The 17,315-nt window shown below is 36.0% G+C and overlaps 1 protein-coding gene across 7 annotated transcripts in view; it reads left to right on the top strand.

Moving 5' to 3' along the window:
- The window catches only part of KLHL5 (kelch like family member 5), a 65,710-nt gene that overhangs the window by 8,740 nt on the left and 39,655 nt on the right, over positions 1-17,315 (top strand). Inside the window, exon 2 of one of the 7 annotated variants that reach the window (XM_086746627.1) lies at positions 12,811-12,855. The exons of 4 other annotated variants lie outside the window; for them this stretch is intronic. Coding sequence is in view for 2 of the 3 variants with exons in the window: in XM_086746622.1 (XP_086602748.1) it covers positions 9,780-10,309 (530 nt within the window). In the remaining variant the exon portion in view is untranslated. Of the gene's footprint in view, positions 1-9,779; positions 10,310-12,810; positions 12,856-17,315 lie in introns of those variants that run through there. 2 more of the 7 variants (XM_086746622.1, XM_086746629.1) reach the window with 2 other exon arrangements.

Raw genomic sequence — 17,315 nt, 5'->3', positions numbered from 1 at the left:
AAAGCTCAATGAATGAGAATACTTTTTACAAATACTGAAAGCTGAATTCGTAATTCTTAGAACTTGGAGCTAATGGGGAGGATAGATGGGAAAATTATTACAGATCATCTAAACCTGATGAGATCTGCCTGCAGTAGTACAATATGTTAATTTTGTATTTCCCTTGAGATTTAGCTAGGGTTGACAGGAGAAAAAGAAAAAAAATACTTGGTAAGTGAATAATGAAAGTTTTTTCTTAATTACACCTTCTCCTTCTGACAGTTAAGCCATTTGGGTTCAAGAGTTTCCTCTTCTGTGAGCATGCTACTTTGGTAGTGGACCTCATGTCCCTGGGAGTGCCAACAGTTTGGATTAATACCCTGTGTTCCTCCTGGCAGTTTATTTATATTGCTGTTGTCTACTCCTCACTCTCTGTGCAGAACAGGAAACATTTTAGGATTCCTGTAAAAACAGGAGTGAGGCAGCTAAGATGGGCATCAGTATGCTTCTTAGGATGGCTGAGGAGTTTATTCTGCAAGTACTTTAATGATTTGAACATTTAGTAGGTGGTCAAGATTTCTACCATTGTTGCCATCTTTCTTAAGGTCATTTCAGTTTTAGACAATTGTGGAAGGGTAGGAGCTCATAGTTGTGCTTGAACAATCTGTCAGTCAGATATTGTGATGATTTCGGTTCTACTTTGTTTCTAAATCCTAGGCTTAGCCACTCAAGCTAAGGCAGTTGTGCATACTCAGAAGCAAAAGATAGGAAGCTTGTGAGTCTGTAAGTTCCCCAGACAAGTTGGATTTATGTCTTTTGGTTTATCAGTTCCTCCCTAATAACATTTCTGATACTTGCCAATTTCAGTCAAATTCTGACAGAATGGAGCCCTTCTTGTGTTTAAATTCCTGAAAGGTTTTGAAAATATATGGGTAGATGCAGAAAGCCAAATACATAATACTACTGACCTGCCAGCTGATGAGCCTGTCTGCTTCTGGGTCTGAAAATGACAAAGGATTTGTTTGTCCTGCCTGTCCTGATACTTAGTAAGGAGGGATATGAGTGTGTGTGGGTGCACGAGAACTGATGTTATTGTTAGAAATGCTTGTAAAATAAATAATAGTGGGGAACCTAAGATTACTTCTGCATGAAACTGCAGAGACAAAATGGAGAACCTAAGAAACCAGTTTTCTGGTTATATTTAGGAATGCATGGTGGCTTCATACATAGTTTAATCTGAAATGAATAACATCCAAATATGGAGTTAAAGGAATTCTTCCTTATGTGCCTTAGCTACATATTATTTTAAGCAACATTGACGCAAAGCAGAGAACTAGTTTTGTTTTAGAGTAAAGGGGATAATTAAATGTACTGTGATTTGTTCTGCATGTTTTCTTTCTAATAATACTTCCTTGCATCCAGTCACTGGTAAAATCAATTGAAACCTTTAATTAACATCTCTAATTTAATCATGTTGCTTTTACAACTTTGTGAAGCTTATCGTAAAATGAAAAACCTGTCATCAAGATACGAAGCTTGTCATTAAAGCAAGAATAGAATGCATTTTATTGTGTATTTATAAACAAATATATCTGTTATCCAATTTAAACATCTCTGGGACTGTTTAATTGTGAATACTCCGGTCTGGTATTGATCTCTCATTTCAGTGCTTAATTTCAGATTTACACTTACTGCTGTAAATGTCACTTGTTACAGAGAAATAAGATTTAAAAGTTCCATTTTCTACTCTACAAGATAATACTTTCTAGTAACATATGTCTGTCAGCTACTAGCGTGTCTAATTATAAACACGATTTTTAGTAGTGATTTGTGATGATTCATCTTACAAGTCCTTGTTCGGAATATGAACACTTAAATGCTCTTTTTAAAAATCTTTACTGTAATGCATGTATTTTGTAAGAAATTGATATAATTTCTTTTTGTGGCATTTCTTACATAGTCACTGCTTCATCTGTGTTCAATGAATTGTACAAGGAGCAATCACCACTGGCAAGCTGAATTGGAAAAATGCTATTCTGTATCATACTGTTGTATTTAAGTAAATCATGTATATTTAGAGTTGGCATAGAAAATCTTAACGCCTTACTGGAGGGGGAAGAACGTGTGCATGTACAGTATCCTTTTGATAAAGTTCTAACAAAATACTTCTAAAGTATTTATTTAAAAACTAAGGCACTTATTACTTTTGTTTGTATGTATAAAAGATGAAAGAAATATGTCATTTAGCAGGAGGATGAGAGTAACCTATTATAGAGTAACATTTCCATTCAGTAGCATGGAACTGATGCATTGAACTCCCCTCCTCTTGTACATCTAGTTACCCTTCTTGGCAGTCGTCTTCTGTACTTGTAAGGATCATAACCACAAACTGTCAGTAGATCAAAATGTTTTCTTTTGTCTCTGTCTCGCCTTGAGTTTACCAAAATGATTTATTTCTCTCTAGCTGTTACTTTTAAGGCTCTGATGGCATAAAGGTACTTAATCAATCAGAGTGCACAAGTAGAATTAGGATGCTCATTTAATAAGTTATGTTGCTTTCATATTGCTTGTATTATAAATGCAGATTGTTATTGATAAAAATAAGTTTTTACTTGTCACAGTAGCCACTACTGTAAAGTCAGTTTAAGGAAGGGACATAAGTCCATGGAAGAAGTAGATGGCGGTCAACTAGATACTTGGTTTCTCTTTTGCCACTTTACAAACAGATGAACATTTCACAGAATTACAGAATGGTTGAGATTGGAAGGGACCTCTGGAGGTCATCTGGTCTAACCCTCCGTGTTCAAGCAGAATCAGCAAAAGCAGATTGCCCAGGACCACGTCCAAGAAGCTTTTGATTACCTCCACCAGCATAGACTCCACAGCCTTCCTGGGCAACGTATACTCAGTCATCCTCACAATGAAAAGGGTTTTCTTATGTTTAGGTGGAACCTCTTGTGTTCTAGTTGTTGCTTCTTGCCTCTTGTCCTGTCACTGGATGCCCCTGAAAAAAAGCCTGGCTCTGTCTGCTTTGCACCTTCCCTTCAGATATTTGTACACATTGATGAAACCTCCCTGAGACTTCTCTAGGCTAAACAGTCCCAGTTCACTCAGACTTTCCTCATATGAGAGATGCTCCAGGCCCTTCGTCATCTTAGTGGCCCTTTGCTGGACTCTCTCCAGCACATCTTTCTCTCTTTTATACTGAGGAGCCCAGAACTGGACAGAACACTCCAGGTGTGGCCTCACCAGTGCTGTGTAGAAGGGAAGGATCACCTGTTGCTAGCAACACTCCTGCTAATGCAGCCCAGGATACCATTAGCCTTCTTTGCTGCAAGGGCAGACTGGTTGCTCATATTCAACTTGATGACTCCCAGGTCCTTTTCTGCAAAGCTACTTTCCAGCTGGGTAGCCCCCAGCATGTACTGCTGCATGGCTTTATTCCTCCCCAGGTATAAGATTTTGCACTTCCCTTTGTTGAACTTCATTAAGTTCTGAGGGCTAGTAAAGACTAAGTCAGAGGGCATTCAGTACCTCAGCCTTTTCAGTGCCCTGTGTCACCAGGGCCCTGCCTTATTCAGCAGCAGGCCCACATTTTCCTTAGTCTTCCTTCTGTCACCTGTGTACCTGTAGAAGCCTTTCTTTTTGCTTTTGACATCCCTTGTGAGATTCCGCTCCAGGTGGGCGTACAGTGGTAGGATTCCTTATATTGCAAGGATTTTTATAAGAAGTTCTGTTTGACATCAGTGACGTTACACACGATTGGGTTCCTAGAATGTCATAAATGTGTGTCTTGTGTAGATGTAACATTAATTCTTAAAACTAAATAGAAGTTCTGAGTTTCATTTTAATGACGCATTAATATGGTTCTCATAAACATTAATTTGATACTTACTGATATGATTTTTATAAGCATTCTGCCTTTTACAGTGATTATTGTTTTTATACTTTGATCATTTATGTTGCCTTTCTGTGAACCCTGTATTCTGCAATAGTATTTTTGAGTTGCAATGGTCAGTTCCACACAAGGAGTTCCAGATGAGGTCACACCATTTGTTTTAATAAAATATGATATCCTCATATATTATGCCTTATACAGCCGAAAGTCACAAGTGGAGGGCAGGGGGTGTTAACTGAAGCTGCTAATTAAACAGAGGTCCTCATTGAAAGAGAAATAATGAGTCTCTTGAGGTGTCTTTTGGTGTTAAATCACTCATTTAGAATGCTCATGTCTCTATCTTGAAATACTTCGCTTCAGTAGCTGTGGTGTTGCGTAACCTGACACTTAAATACAGTGTAAACTTTTGCCCATGAACGTTTATGTATTTCTCTTAGAAGTCTGTGTAATCTGGCGTGGAGCATTATCTTGTATTATCTAATCGCCTGCAAATTTACTTCTTCACTATTTTACTGTGTCATAATCTGGTAGTTTTCTATATGAGGCCTAATGTAGAACTGTGAGTATTTGTAATTTTTTACCAAGCAAGCATCCACTCTACTGTTGACAATGTTGGTAGTGTTGTTCTTTACCCATTTTTCTGTGGGTCTTTGAGGAAAACTGAACGCCTCATGGTGAAATAAAGCTGCTGCTGTCTTGGAAAAATGTAGAAATATCTTCTTCAGTTTGCCTGCCAATTTGTCTGCAGTGGAGATCTTGGCCTTGTTTATATTATCTTGAGGGTGAGTAAGCTTCAGGGCTCTTACTGTGCTGTTTACTCAGTAATAGCTGGGAATTACAGTTTGGCTTGTAGATGGTGCAGTTCCTGATAATGCTTGGGTATTACTCAGATAGACAGAAATCAGTGTTAATGTTTTAATGTTGAGGAAGCGTAAATGTATTTGATCACAACTGTTGTTTTGTGTGAACCAGTATGATGCTTGAGCTAAAAAAATCTAGGATCTGACAGTGTAGTCTTCTGTTATATGTAGAAATCTTTCTTCATTTCCTCCCCCTTCTTATATAAGTACGATAAACAAGAAACCACACTGTTGCTCTGTACAGGTCTTTTCATGGTACTGTTAAGCTGAGTACTTTGAAGTCAGTATTTCTGAACATATGGCTTGCACCTCTCAAGGGAAATGTGTAATGCAAAGTGGCAGAAAGTTGCGATGTAGTGCCAGTAATTTGACTGCAGCTTGTTTCTGCCAGTCAGAGCAATGAATTTAAGTACATGCAGCCAGTAACTGTGGAGTGTTTTCCTCTTTTTCTCCTGGATGAACTATACTGTTGCTGCTGGAAGGGACTCTTTACGTAACCATGAACCAGAAATGTTTGCACTTATTAAAAACTTTGTAATAGGAAGTGATTATTGTTTTATAGAATCACAGAGCATGAGCATAGCTGTCTTCATGGAGTCTTTGTTGAGCTATTTCTGTGATTTTTGGGCTGGAACACAGGAATAGGGAAGAAAAAAAGGTAAACATTTAACATATCTTTTAAAATAAGCGCAGTTATTAGCAGAATTGCAGTTCGGGGGGTGTCTATAGCAGTTTTCTTTGAACAGTTATTTTAATGCCTCAAATTAATATTTTAAAGTTTAAAACTCCCTTTTTAAAAAGCGTTAAATTTTTTTATGCCTTTTAATGATGTAAGTATACATTTGATGAACATCTTATGGTTAGTGAGCCTTTCTAATGCTTTAGAATATATATCTAGGATCTCTAAACATTGGCAATAATCTATTACTTCATCACATCTTAATGAGTCTGTGTCTAAAATGCATCTTTTTATAATGTTATTATTAGGTAGTAAAGTATTTTTTTCAGGAGAGAAGTAATTCTTGCAGTCAAAACAAAGACTTTATCTAATTATTTTGACATTTTTGTTCCTAACTGGCACTTAAAGGGATCGTTAATATCTTCTAAGGAGTAGATGAGCCTTTATGCCCCTAGATCTTCAATTTAAAAATTTGTTTGACAGACTAAATACCTTGAAAATATTATATCTGAGTTACCCTGAAGTTGGGTGGTGATAGTTTTTTGAAGCCAAAACGTAGTAGTGGCAGGAAAAACGTGACCATGAAAAGTAGTGTTGAGACTCAAATCTTAAAAAGTGCCTCCAAAAAGTATTCCATAAACATATTTGTTTATTTGAGAATTTAACTGACCTCCTAGTCAGGAAGGTCAGGAAAAGTCCAAATGAATAAAAGCATTTATACCTGATTATTTAAATAATAATTTTTCCATGTTTTCCAGTGATTTTCATAATAATATTTAGAGTGTTTCTTCCCTCAAAATATACAGTAGAAGTATCTTAGGATTTAAAATGTTGTCCAAATTTTGGCTAGTTATGCTGGATTGCAATCTTCCTTTAACACTTATATGATTAAACAGATTATATCTAATATCAAAGAGTGTCAGTGTAGTAAAATTTCTGGCTAGTAAAAAAAAAAAATCCTATCTGTGCAGATAAACTGTTCTGAAGATCTTGAAATGGGCAATTTATAAAGCTATCTTGCTATGTTCTTGGTGTTACCTATTTGCACAACTGAAGATTTATCATACAGTATGTGTTTAAATGTTTTCCTTTTGTTCAGAAGGCAGAATCTGGGAAACTGTCCCTCACTACTAACTGCAGGATTTTATTATTCTGTGGAGCTGCTCATACGAGAGAAGTTATGTATGTAAATGCTTGGGTACTCCAATCTTAGGAATATGAATCTGATCAGTCATAATCAGAGTTCTCAAAGTTGTCTTCACAGTAAGCTTACACAACCTCATTAATGTGAACAGAATTATGTTCCTAATGAGCACCATGTACCTGTATTTAAAATGTTGTTGTGATTCACCACAAAATAGAAGACTATTATTCAGCTGCAACAGTGACAAAGGTCAGGAAAAAAATGGATGTAAGCACTCTTGCTTTTTCATTAAACAAAAACTTTTGTCTTAGTAAATGAAAACATATTTCACAATCCTTGGAAAGTCTGTGTATACTGTGTTTGACTAAGGTGGTACTGTCCAGTTTACCTTTTTAGCAGGTTTCTCAGAAATGTGTTAGCACGTTAGACATATGATTGGAGGCCATAGACTAGGTGTGGGCATTTGGATTTGTGAGCACCAATCACCAGACAAGATGTCAAAGATCAGGTTTGAGTGGTCTTAGTAAGTGAAAGGTCCTAACAGCTCATCATCTAAGATCTCCTCAAAAGTCTGTAAACTACCAGCTGAGGACTTCATAAAATCTGTCACGTTATTCATAGTAACAAAAGTAGTCCAGAACAAGAAGATGCCTTCAATTATTTCCAAGCAATGTTGTCAATTTAAACTGAAGAGTTAAGTGGTACTTATCTCATCTTGTCAGTTGTAATACAAACTTGTATCTAATTTATATGAAACAGAATATTTTAGATATTTATGCAGTCTGTTTAAAAATGGACCTCAGAGCTGTAATTTGGAAGAGTGTATAGAGGAGTGAGTTTGTATAATCTAGAAGAATGAAAGAAAATAGAGAACAATTTTGTGTTTTAGTCTCTTAAAACTACAGCACATTTTGTTTTGTAATCTCTGTTTGAGACCAGAGCTTCACAGTCAAAGAAAAGCAGTAATTAGGCTGTATTTCCCAGTAAGCCATGAGAAAGTGCTGAAAAAGCACTAGAATTGGCAAATCTGCCGTTGTCTTAGTAGGCTTGTTCTGGGGCAGTTTGAATTTTAAATGAGTCTGTTATACAAGAACGAGAATCCAGGTCAGTCCTTGTGTATAATGTATTTACTATACCAGCAGAAATAAATGTATTTGAAACTTCTTTTTCATGGTTAAATGGGTAATAAAATACTGCTGCTCTGATGAATGTTAACAAATACACCAATTGCTCATCCTGCTTCTCCACCTTTGATGAACACCTGACATCAACACAAGATGTAAGGAGAGCATAAAGAAAAAGGTGCCATTTTGTTATTACTTTTGAAGCTGTACTGTAGTTTCACCCAACTTGCAGTTACACAAATGATGGTGTTTGAGCACTGCAGTTAAGCTTTTAACAACTAGCTGTATGTGTACAAGATGAGTAGGGTCTGCCTATCATACCATTTTGGTTAAACATCCGTACAATTTTTATATTGATCTGTTAAATCATTGTCCTTCTTAAGTGTTTCACTGTTTGTCTGTGTTTAAATGAAATCCCCAGCAAAGGTGGTAACAACTGTGTATGTTTACCTACTTAATAAACTCACCTTCCAAGTACCTTGTTTTTTGGACATGCTGCAAAGGCCTTGGTATATAGCTTCTGGTAGGCCAGGATGCTGGCAAGGTACACATTCTGAAATGCAGCTTCTTTTTGTAGAGAACACCTGGAATGCTGTTTCTATAGAAATAAGCTTTGCTAGCATTTGTGAGAAGTTCTTCCATAAATAACTCTGTTCTGAGCAATGATGAGTGAGCTTTCCAGTTAAAACCATCCCTTTCAGCATTGTGATTCCCAAGAAAATAGCATGATTTACTCCTGGCATTATGAAATGGAGTGTTTGTTTTTTGGATGGTAAAATTGGTCACTGTTTAAGTTTTCATATGGACTCTGCATATAACCTATTCTAAAGAACACTGCAGGTATCCTAATTACAAGTTCACATGTTCTGTAGCTCATAATGTTCATCTGAGAGATGGTGACTTTCCCTTTTGATGAAAATTTTAGGTAAAAAAGAAGCACTTCTTATACATTTGTTGTGTATGTATCCTGGAGAGTTGAACAGACTAACTGAACTGCAAAGATTGAAAATGTAGAAATGTTTATCAAGGACTGATAAAATCTCCTTGTTGTTCTAAAATTGTTACTACTATTTACATGTGATTGGAATGAGTCTCGGTATTTTAGACCTGACTATTTCTGTATGTCTTAGAGGAAATTGGCTGTTTTTCATAGGAAGTGTAAATTGATCATTGTTGTATTTTGTCCTTTTGACTTTATCTTTTCCTCATTCAAGTAAAAACTTTTGTTGGATATTTTAATACATTACATAAATTACTTATGTAGAGGGCATTCTGTCTCAAAAGTATACGTGTATCTTTTTCACTATTCCGTCACAGTAGCTTTAACCTGGTCTAAAACAGCTGATTGTATATGATGAGAAAGAAGCATTTTGAGAAGAAGTCTTCTGTTGTCTATTTTACAGGGAGTGTTTCTGGTGTCTTGGGCAGCAACTAGTTAGCTTTTCCTTGCTTTTGCTTTTAGTGATGTGTAAGTGAACGGAAACCATTAGCTCATTTCAGAATTTTCAGTTACTGCAGACCTAGATTTTAATCAAAGCATATCAAGATGAAAGGCTCTATAACCCAGTACTAGTCCCTTGAGCCTTCCAGTCTGTTCTTGTCATTTTTAAGTTAGTGCATGTCGTCTAATGGGAAAAAGAATTATTTACAGTTCAGTTTCTCCCCAGCATGATCAGTTATCTTTGGATTGGTTTTAAATCTTTTCTGTAAATTTATTCTTTAGCAGTGCAGGAAGAATTTAATTTGATTTTTGCAGGTTTTTTTCCCCTCTGTAATAGCAAGAGTTAACAGAATAAGAAGCAGATTCTAAGATGCAGTGCAGGAATTACGTTCCTTGTCATTTGTGGTTTAAGAAAAGGGGGTGGTATTCAGCTCTTGAAAGGGCTTTAATGAATGCTGTTTGGTGGTTTTTGAAAGCTAATGGTCAGAGGAGAGCAACAGAAAACAACCTTGGAGATTTTAGGGTAAACCAATCAGCATTTTTCCTAGTTTAGGTGATTGTTTCACCTCTTTTTAATCTCAGGATTTTTTCATTGTCTGTTGTCTTTTGTTTCTATTCAAATGACATACCATTAAAGAAGCCCTTTTTATGTGAATGCAATGCTTTCTCCCCTCCTGTAGAAAATCTGCTTGCCTCAGACAGGCAGAGCATGTGTTTCCCTTGTCTTGGTTGGGTGCACAAATCTTCTTTTATGTGTGCTGCTTCTTACCCTGTTGCCTAGACGATCACTGGCTTTCACTAAGGATGTCTGGTTCTCGTAAAGACTTTGACGTGAAGCAGATTTTAAAAATCCGATGGAGGTGGTTTGGTCATCAGGCGTCAGCCCCTAATTCCGCAATTGAAAACCACCAGGGAGACTTCTGGAATAGAGGACAAAATGTTACAACTGGTGGCACAAAGTTTTTAGATTCAGGTAACCTACCTTTAACATCAGTTGGTTACAGAAGGTCCAGCCAACAGGATTTCCAGAATTCCTCCTGTCCTTGGCCAATGGCATCCAGCTCAGACATCCCTACATTTGAATTCTCAGCGGAAGACTGTGGAGGTGCACGTTGGCTTGACAGACAAGAAACAGATGATAGAGCAAGTGAAGAAGAAAATGACTCGGACAGCAGTTCATGCAGGTTAATTATTACTTTCCTATTGTGAGAAATGTGTTTTCACTTCGTGTTTACAGAAAGCATGCACGTACAGGCTAGCCTTTATTCTAGATTAAAATGCTTCAGAATCCTAGCAGCTGCTGTGCATCAGAAACAGAAAGTGATTTATGATCAGGGTGCTGTGTATTCACTAGGGCCGTTTTAAAAGGCAACTTTTAGTCAATGTGGATAAATAAAGTGCAGACATGAACGCACTCACTTGTGTTTTAAATAGTATACCAAGTACATGCTGCTATAAACAAGGCACTGTCCATTACATGGTAATGTTGCTGGATGCTTTCTGAATTATTTTGAAGTGACACTGCTTGTTTAGTTATGCTGAGAATTAGTCCTTATGCTGGTTAAGAGAAAACCATGAAAATGTAAGCTTCTTGTGACTCTTACATGATGTTTCTATAGATGACAGAGATGAAACTGTAAAAAATACTTATTACTACTAAATATGAAACTGGAAAATTTGTTCTTAAATGAAATGTGTTTAACAGTTGTTGTAAATTAGGCAAGTTAATAATCTTACTTGTTAAGGATCAGTTTAATTATTTTATTTCCTGTTACTGTGGAAGTCAGCCATTCTTCACTAAAAGTATTTTTCCTGTTTTATAGTGCACATGGTGCATAATAGCTTACCATTTCGAGTACGTTTTATGATGTTTGTTTTCTTGCTTTTAAGATAACTTTGTGATGATGTGGCATTTCAGTAAGTATGGCTATTTAAAAGGGTACACCGATTAATAAAGCCTGTTAAGGAGAGATGAATCTAGTTATAGCAGTGTTAGTGTTTTGCATTCCCTAGGAAAATAATTCATTTAGTGCAAGGGCAAATAGTCCATAATATAAACACTATTTATGGTTTATATAACCTTTAAAGATTCAAGGAAAGGAGAGAGGATAGAAATGCTTAGGAGTCAGCACCGTGTATTTAGCTTTATCACTGAATAGCAAAAGTACTAGAATTACAGGGAAAGGAAATCCTGCATACTGATGCTTCACAACAGCAGTCTTATGCTGCAACAACTATATAGCTATAAATAACGTATCTCTGAAGAGGTCCCATTTTAAGTGATATTTAGGTATGAATTTTTAAATAGCTCTGTCACTGGATAATGTATGTGATGTAGGTGTAATATCACCTTCCATTTCAGCAACATCTACTTGTGATGTGAAATTTTTATGTACAGCACTACCCCAAATAGAATGTTCTCACCAGTGCAAGGCAATCAGTGTAGAAAAAACATGTAATTTTAAGAGATAAATTTGTAGATTGAAATTGCTACAAATTTGTTCTTAATTGTAGGGGAAGTATTTATGTATGACAAAACTAATTTTTTACTTTGTAGAACTGGAGAACTGCAGATACTTATTTAGGGGATGTGAGAAGTCTGTATAGCATTGTGGAGGTTGTATTTTGGGTTTGGTTTTTGTTTTTTTTTTCAGATGGATTGTATAGTACAGGACATGTACATAAGATTTCAACTTAGTAAATTTGAGGTGTCTTTTTAATTATATGCTTAATCATCTACAGCATCTAGAATTATTTGTAGTGCCTTTATTGTCTTGTCATTCTTGTTACTGTTTTGCTTTCATGCTTTAAATATTTTAGATTTTGAGTTCAGTGTTGGTACAATTTAATATGTAACAAATGGTAATGTAAGAGCTTGCTTCCTATTGTTATCTGTATATTCTCATGAGGAGACTGTACTTAAACCATGTTTTATTCACTCCCTTTATTAAGAATGGATAAGCTGTTGGACAGACTACATAAGTCTGTGTAACAGCTGGAATTTTTCTGATGTTAAGAACTTAAATGGTCTTTTTCATTAGTCTAAAATATGGCTTCTTATCTATTGGCTTGAGAAAAAAAAATAAAGCCACTTTCATCAATGTAGTTTTCAAAGACCTTTTTCCCATATGAAAACTGTTATCTGTACTAGCAATAAATTCTATATATGAAAAAAAAAAACCTTTTAAAAAACTTTGTAGAAGCTATGGAGTTATCTTACTTCTTTGCTCCTCTGCAGCTTATTGCCCAGTTACAAGCCCTAAAAGTATGAAGTGACAGAAGCAGCTTTACTGCTTTGTGTGTACCAACCATCCTTCCTCATTGCCATGTCATATAGCGCAGGGCAGAAAAGCATTTAGATCAGGTCTTTGTCATTATGAAAGCTTTAGATCATCACGTGATTCATTTAGAGGAATGTAGAATTCAGAGCCACTGTAGAATTCATTTGTTATTACTATACAGCTTGGTGGCATAAGGGATAAGCAAATTCCAAGTTTAGTACCAGGTCTTTGAGAAAGGCTGCATCTGAGTTGGAAACCGATCATTTGGATTCAGGGATCAGAGCTAGTTGGCTATAGCATCATTCACATCATACTCCTATGTGCTGTTTGCAACCAGCATTAGCTTGAACGCTTGTCTACTGGCCAGTGAGGTTTGAATTCTTTTATTTTTTTTTGTCTCCTAGATTTCCTCTATTGTTGCTGTTTGTTAATGCTCCAACATTCCTGAGGTGATGGTCATAATTCTGGATTTGTACACTTTTTAAAATTTTCCAACAGCTGTGCAGGTTTTTGTATAGCAGATTTAAGCCCGTTAGCAATAGATCTGCTTTTCTTAACTTTTTGTGGATGCCTTAGGAGCAGTCCACGGACCTTGGTGGCACAGTGGATGTCAGGCTGGAAGTACCTAGAGCGTACCTGGTATGCAGTGTTGTATCTGGTTCATTTCACCCAGGCACATATTTAAATATTGGAATTACTTTACTGTAGATTTAAGTATGGAAATGTATTCAAATATAATATTAACAATTATATATTTAAATTTGAACATTAAGTACAAGGAGTATTTCAGAATTCATCTGAATTTTTAGGAAGATGTCTGTAGTTGATTTTAAGACAAGATCTGAATGTATCAGGTGATGGCTATTCTGCAGTATTGCTCTGTATGAGCAGTCTTGGAGTTAGTACCTTGTAAATTCCAGTCTAAGTCTGCCCCCCCCCAACAGTTTTCAATCCACAGAAACCCTTGATATGTCTTTTCTCTCACTTCAGTCATACTGACCTTTGAGGCTGTAAGGTCTTTAGGACCCCAATTGTGCTGTGTATTTCTGTATGTCTCCTATCACAAAATAATGCAAACTGTCAAATAAGGATTTCTTTTCTTCTATGCTACTGTTGAAATTCTTTCATTTTCCTCTGTGCTTATTACATCTTCACTTGGGTTATGTCTATGCATATTTGAAAAGAGTTAGTGCAGGACAATTATGTAGCATTGAGGCAGATTTAATCTAGTAAGCTTGAACGGTAGATGTTGTGATGACAGTAAAGTAACAAGAGGCTTCAGCATGGACTTCGCAAAGCCAGAGGGGATTCCAGCTATTTATTTGTATGGAGTGGACTGTCATACAATACTATCGTATTTTTGTAGTGATTGTCACATGCTTTGACTATGTCAAAGCTTGATCAGGTACGTTTTTGTACTACTGCACTTCTCAATCACACTGCAATGTATGTGTATCATGAGGTAGTCAAAGTAGTTATGTTTTCCAGACAGAAGGCATGTTTCTGGTGACATTTGTGTGGGTATACACATTCATTGCACTAAATCTAAGACATCTCTTCAAAGTAAGATGGGACACATCAGTGCTATAATCAATGGTCTAGGTGCAGTGAAGCATGACTACATTATTTCTTATCAAAATTAGAAACAAATAAAGATGCAGTAGTATTGGCTTAGCAGGCCGTGTATACATGTCTTTGTTGGGCTAGCATAGGTAACATGGGAGTCTGTGCTCCAACTTCTCGTGTCTGTTGTTATTCATGCCACTTAGATTAAGGTTAATGCAGATATATTTGTGTGTGTTTGAACCTGTGCCTTTTGACTGCAAGATTGTACTTCTGGATATTGTTACAATTCCTCTCTAACATAGAGTAATTCACTGTCCCTCAAGTTCCCATTCCTGTATAGCCTAACGGCCTCTTTAGTCTCTCCAGAGTCACTTTTGTGCTCTTTCAGTTGTCTTGTCTTAAATTATGATACGCTATGACTTTTTAGCAGTCTTTATTGTTACCATCTATGGCTTCCTCCTTTTATTTATACTCTTCCCAGCCTTTGGAAGAGTGTCCTGATTTTTACCATTGCTTGCTTTTTCCAAGAGTCGTTTCAGCATCCTTCTGCTCAACTAACTCCATTCTCTGCACCTGAGGTTCTCTTCTTGCTGACTTTGAAGAAGGAAATACTTTAATCCTTACAAAGTATAATATAAAATCATGGAAGCTAGCATAAAAGCTGGCATATTATTGTTTTAGTAAGTTGTGTTCTGGTCACTGTATACAAAAAAAAAATGTCAGCTAGCTTGGAGACAGCAGTGTAAGCAACCAAATTGCTGAAAAAGTGTTTTAAAAACTATTTTGAAACACTGTATGCAAAAACTGCAGTGTAGGAAGCCGTCTTAATGCAGCAAGAAAGTTGCAAAATTAAGACTTGTTTAAAAATGCAAAAGATGTATCTTAATATGTATCTTAATTTGTCCAAGGGGAGACATACTCTATCTTTTCTAATGTGTATGACCTAAACAATTGACTATTCCAGACTAAAGATGACTTGAAATTGCGACAGAGCTTCTAGTTATGTTATTACCCAAAAATACCTTGAGATCATGGGTCTGTTATGCAGTATAGCAAATCTGATGTCGTGTCTCAAAGTAGACAATTCGCTTACTTTTTGGCTGCATAGGATTGATTTTTTAAGTTAGGAAATCTAGCTACTGGAAGTTTGTCTGTTCTAGTAACAGAATAAATACCTTCACTGGTTTTGAATAGTAGTGAAACTTAGAGCTTATAATATCACTAAAGTAAATTCCATACACTTCATCTATGATTCTGGAGTTCTGCTTTGATCAGTCAAACATTGGCTTTTGATTTAATTGACATTATTCTTGGGTTAATGTATTTTATAGTGATTTATATTCAGAGGTATTATTCATTCTTTTTCTTCCTTTTTTTTTTTGCCTTCTGTAAACACAAGGCAGTCACACTCATTTTCCTGCACATACACTACATTTTCATCACTTATCTCTAAACATATTTTATTATTTTGAACCTTATTTTGAACCTTCTTGAGGTGCGAATAAAAGTAGTATTTTTACTGTTTTTCTTCTTTGAAATGTCATGATACTTAATTTTTTTTTAATACCTGTCTATGTTGAGATGTCCGTTTTGGTTTGTTGATTTTCTGTTTATTTACATGTCACTTTTATAAAGGTAATATTGTTTATGTATTAATTCAGATTTAAAATGTTGATAGTGGTCACTTCATTTTCTGAGAAACAAAGTAGTGTTCACTGGAAACACAGTAATGAGGAGAAAAGCATGTATTTTTTTCCTATTACTACAGTTTTGCTAGTGTTTACTACTTCTAATGATTTCATCTACACCCAAATTGTGTTAGAGAAACATATGTAAAACAGAATGTAAGCCAATTCTTGCTCCCATTCCCATTTTACACTGTTTTCATTGTATCTATGAAAGCCATTTGGGTATAGTGCTGTCTGCAAATTTCAGTAGCATAGAGTATTTGCTTTTAGTGTGGTTTCCTAAAGGGACCAAGTTTATGCAACTGTGTTCTGCATCGCCTCTGCCGTTTCCCTGGTAGCTTTAAAACCCGTGGGCTGTTTTCATCTTAATGTGAGGGTAGGCAGAAGTCTCAAAGATAATGTCCCTCCTCGCAAATGGAGCTAGTTAATGGAGAGAAACCCAGATTAATGCCTTCACTGAAAAAGGGCAGAATTCATCTGCTGCAAAGCTGGCTGCACAGCACAGCTTCCCATTAGTCATGTTATTTGCTGTCTCTTGCCTAGTGAGGCAATACCTTAAGGAATTGAGGGGAAGGGAGAAGAGTAGACTTGTGGTGGTGGATGGAGTGGGAAAAGGAGATAGAGCGTGCAGATCTTTTGAAAAAGATATAATTTGTTGATTCTGTGAACCAGCCAGTTGAGTAGACACAGTAGCAGTATATTTGGAATATTTTCTCCATCAAGATTTTGTAGATAGAAATCCCACTGTAATGCTGCCTGACTGCTTTGTCCAGTCAAGGCTCTAGTAACAAACTGCGTTTCAACGTGTTGCTTCTGTCAAGAGAAATGTGACTTCTTAATGCAAGGAAATAAGCTGTTATTTGGTGCAAAAGGTTAGGAGAGACAAGGTGGTAAGGTCAGCATCTGTGCTATATACAGTTGATCTAACTGTGTCACTCTTATCTTGCAGTAAAACTACATTTTTGCAGATTCTTAGGATTTCATATTATCTTGTGAAGAAGTTGACCTTCTTTAGAAGTACAGATGAGGTTACAGCTGATTTAGGTGAACTGATTGTGACAACAGAACAGTCTTAAATATGAGTGAATTTACACATAATTTTCAGAGATTATTTTTTCAAGACAGAATTTTACACAATTTTTCAGAAAAAAAATTAAAACTAACTTCAGATTTTGTTCGTCTGTGTTCCAAAATGAATAGTTTGAAATGTGTATTTGATTTTTTTCTTAGTCATAATTAAGTCCTTCTTGCTTCATTTTTATTTCAAAGACAAACATGGAGACATTTGACCTAAAAGATACCTTCCTAAAATAATTTAAAATGCATAAAATAAAATGCTTGAAAAAAACAGTTTTGCAACCTTTGTTATAGCCAAGGTTAATACTTATTGAAATTCATAGGTTATTAACTAATATGTGTGACTGCTGTAAAATAACCATTGTAACTCCTCCTTTAAAATAAATCTCAGTACTTTAAAATAACAAATTCTGTTAATAGGAACAGATTGTGCTTCTCCCCCGTAAAATTTTAAAAACACTGGTGCATCTCTTCTGAGAGACAGTTTAGTAAAACTGGGAGGAAAGAAGGCTTGTATATGTTACGGTTTAGTTTGGTTTTATATTGAAAACTGTGCTGTCGCTTTGTTTAAGCTACAG

Source organism: Chlamydotis macqueenii, chromosome 4, assembly GCF_036417535.1.
Source record: "Chlamydotis macqueenii isolate bChlMac1 chromosome 4, bChlMac1.mat, whole genome shotgun sequence".
Classification (NCBI taxonomy): Eukaryota; Metazoa; Chordata; class Aves; order Otidiformes; family Otididae; genus Chlamydotis; species Chlamydotis macqueenii.
This window is presented reverse-complemented; position numbering and strand designations above follow the sequence as displayed.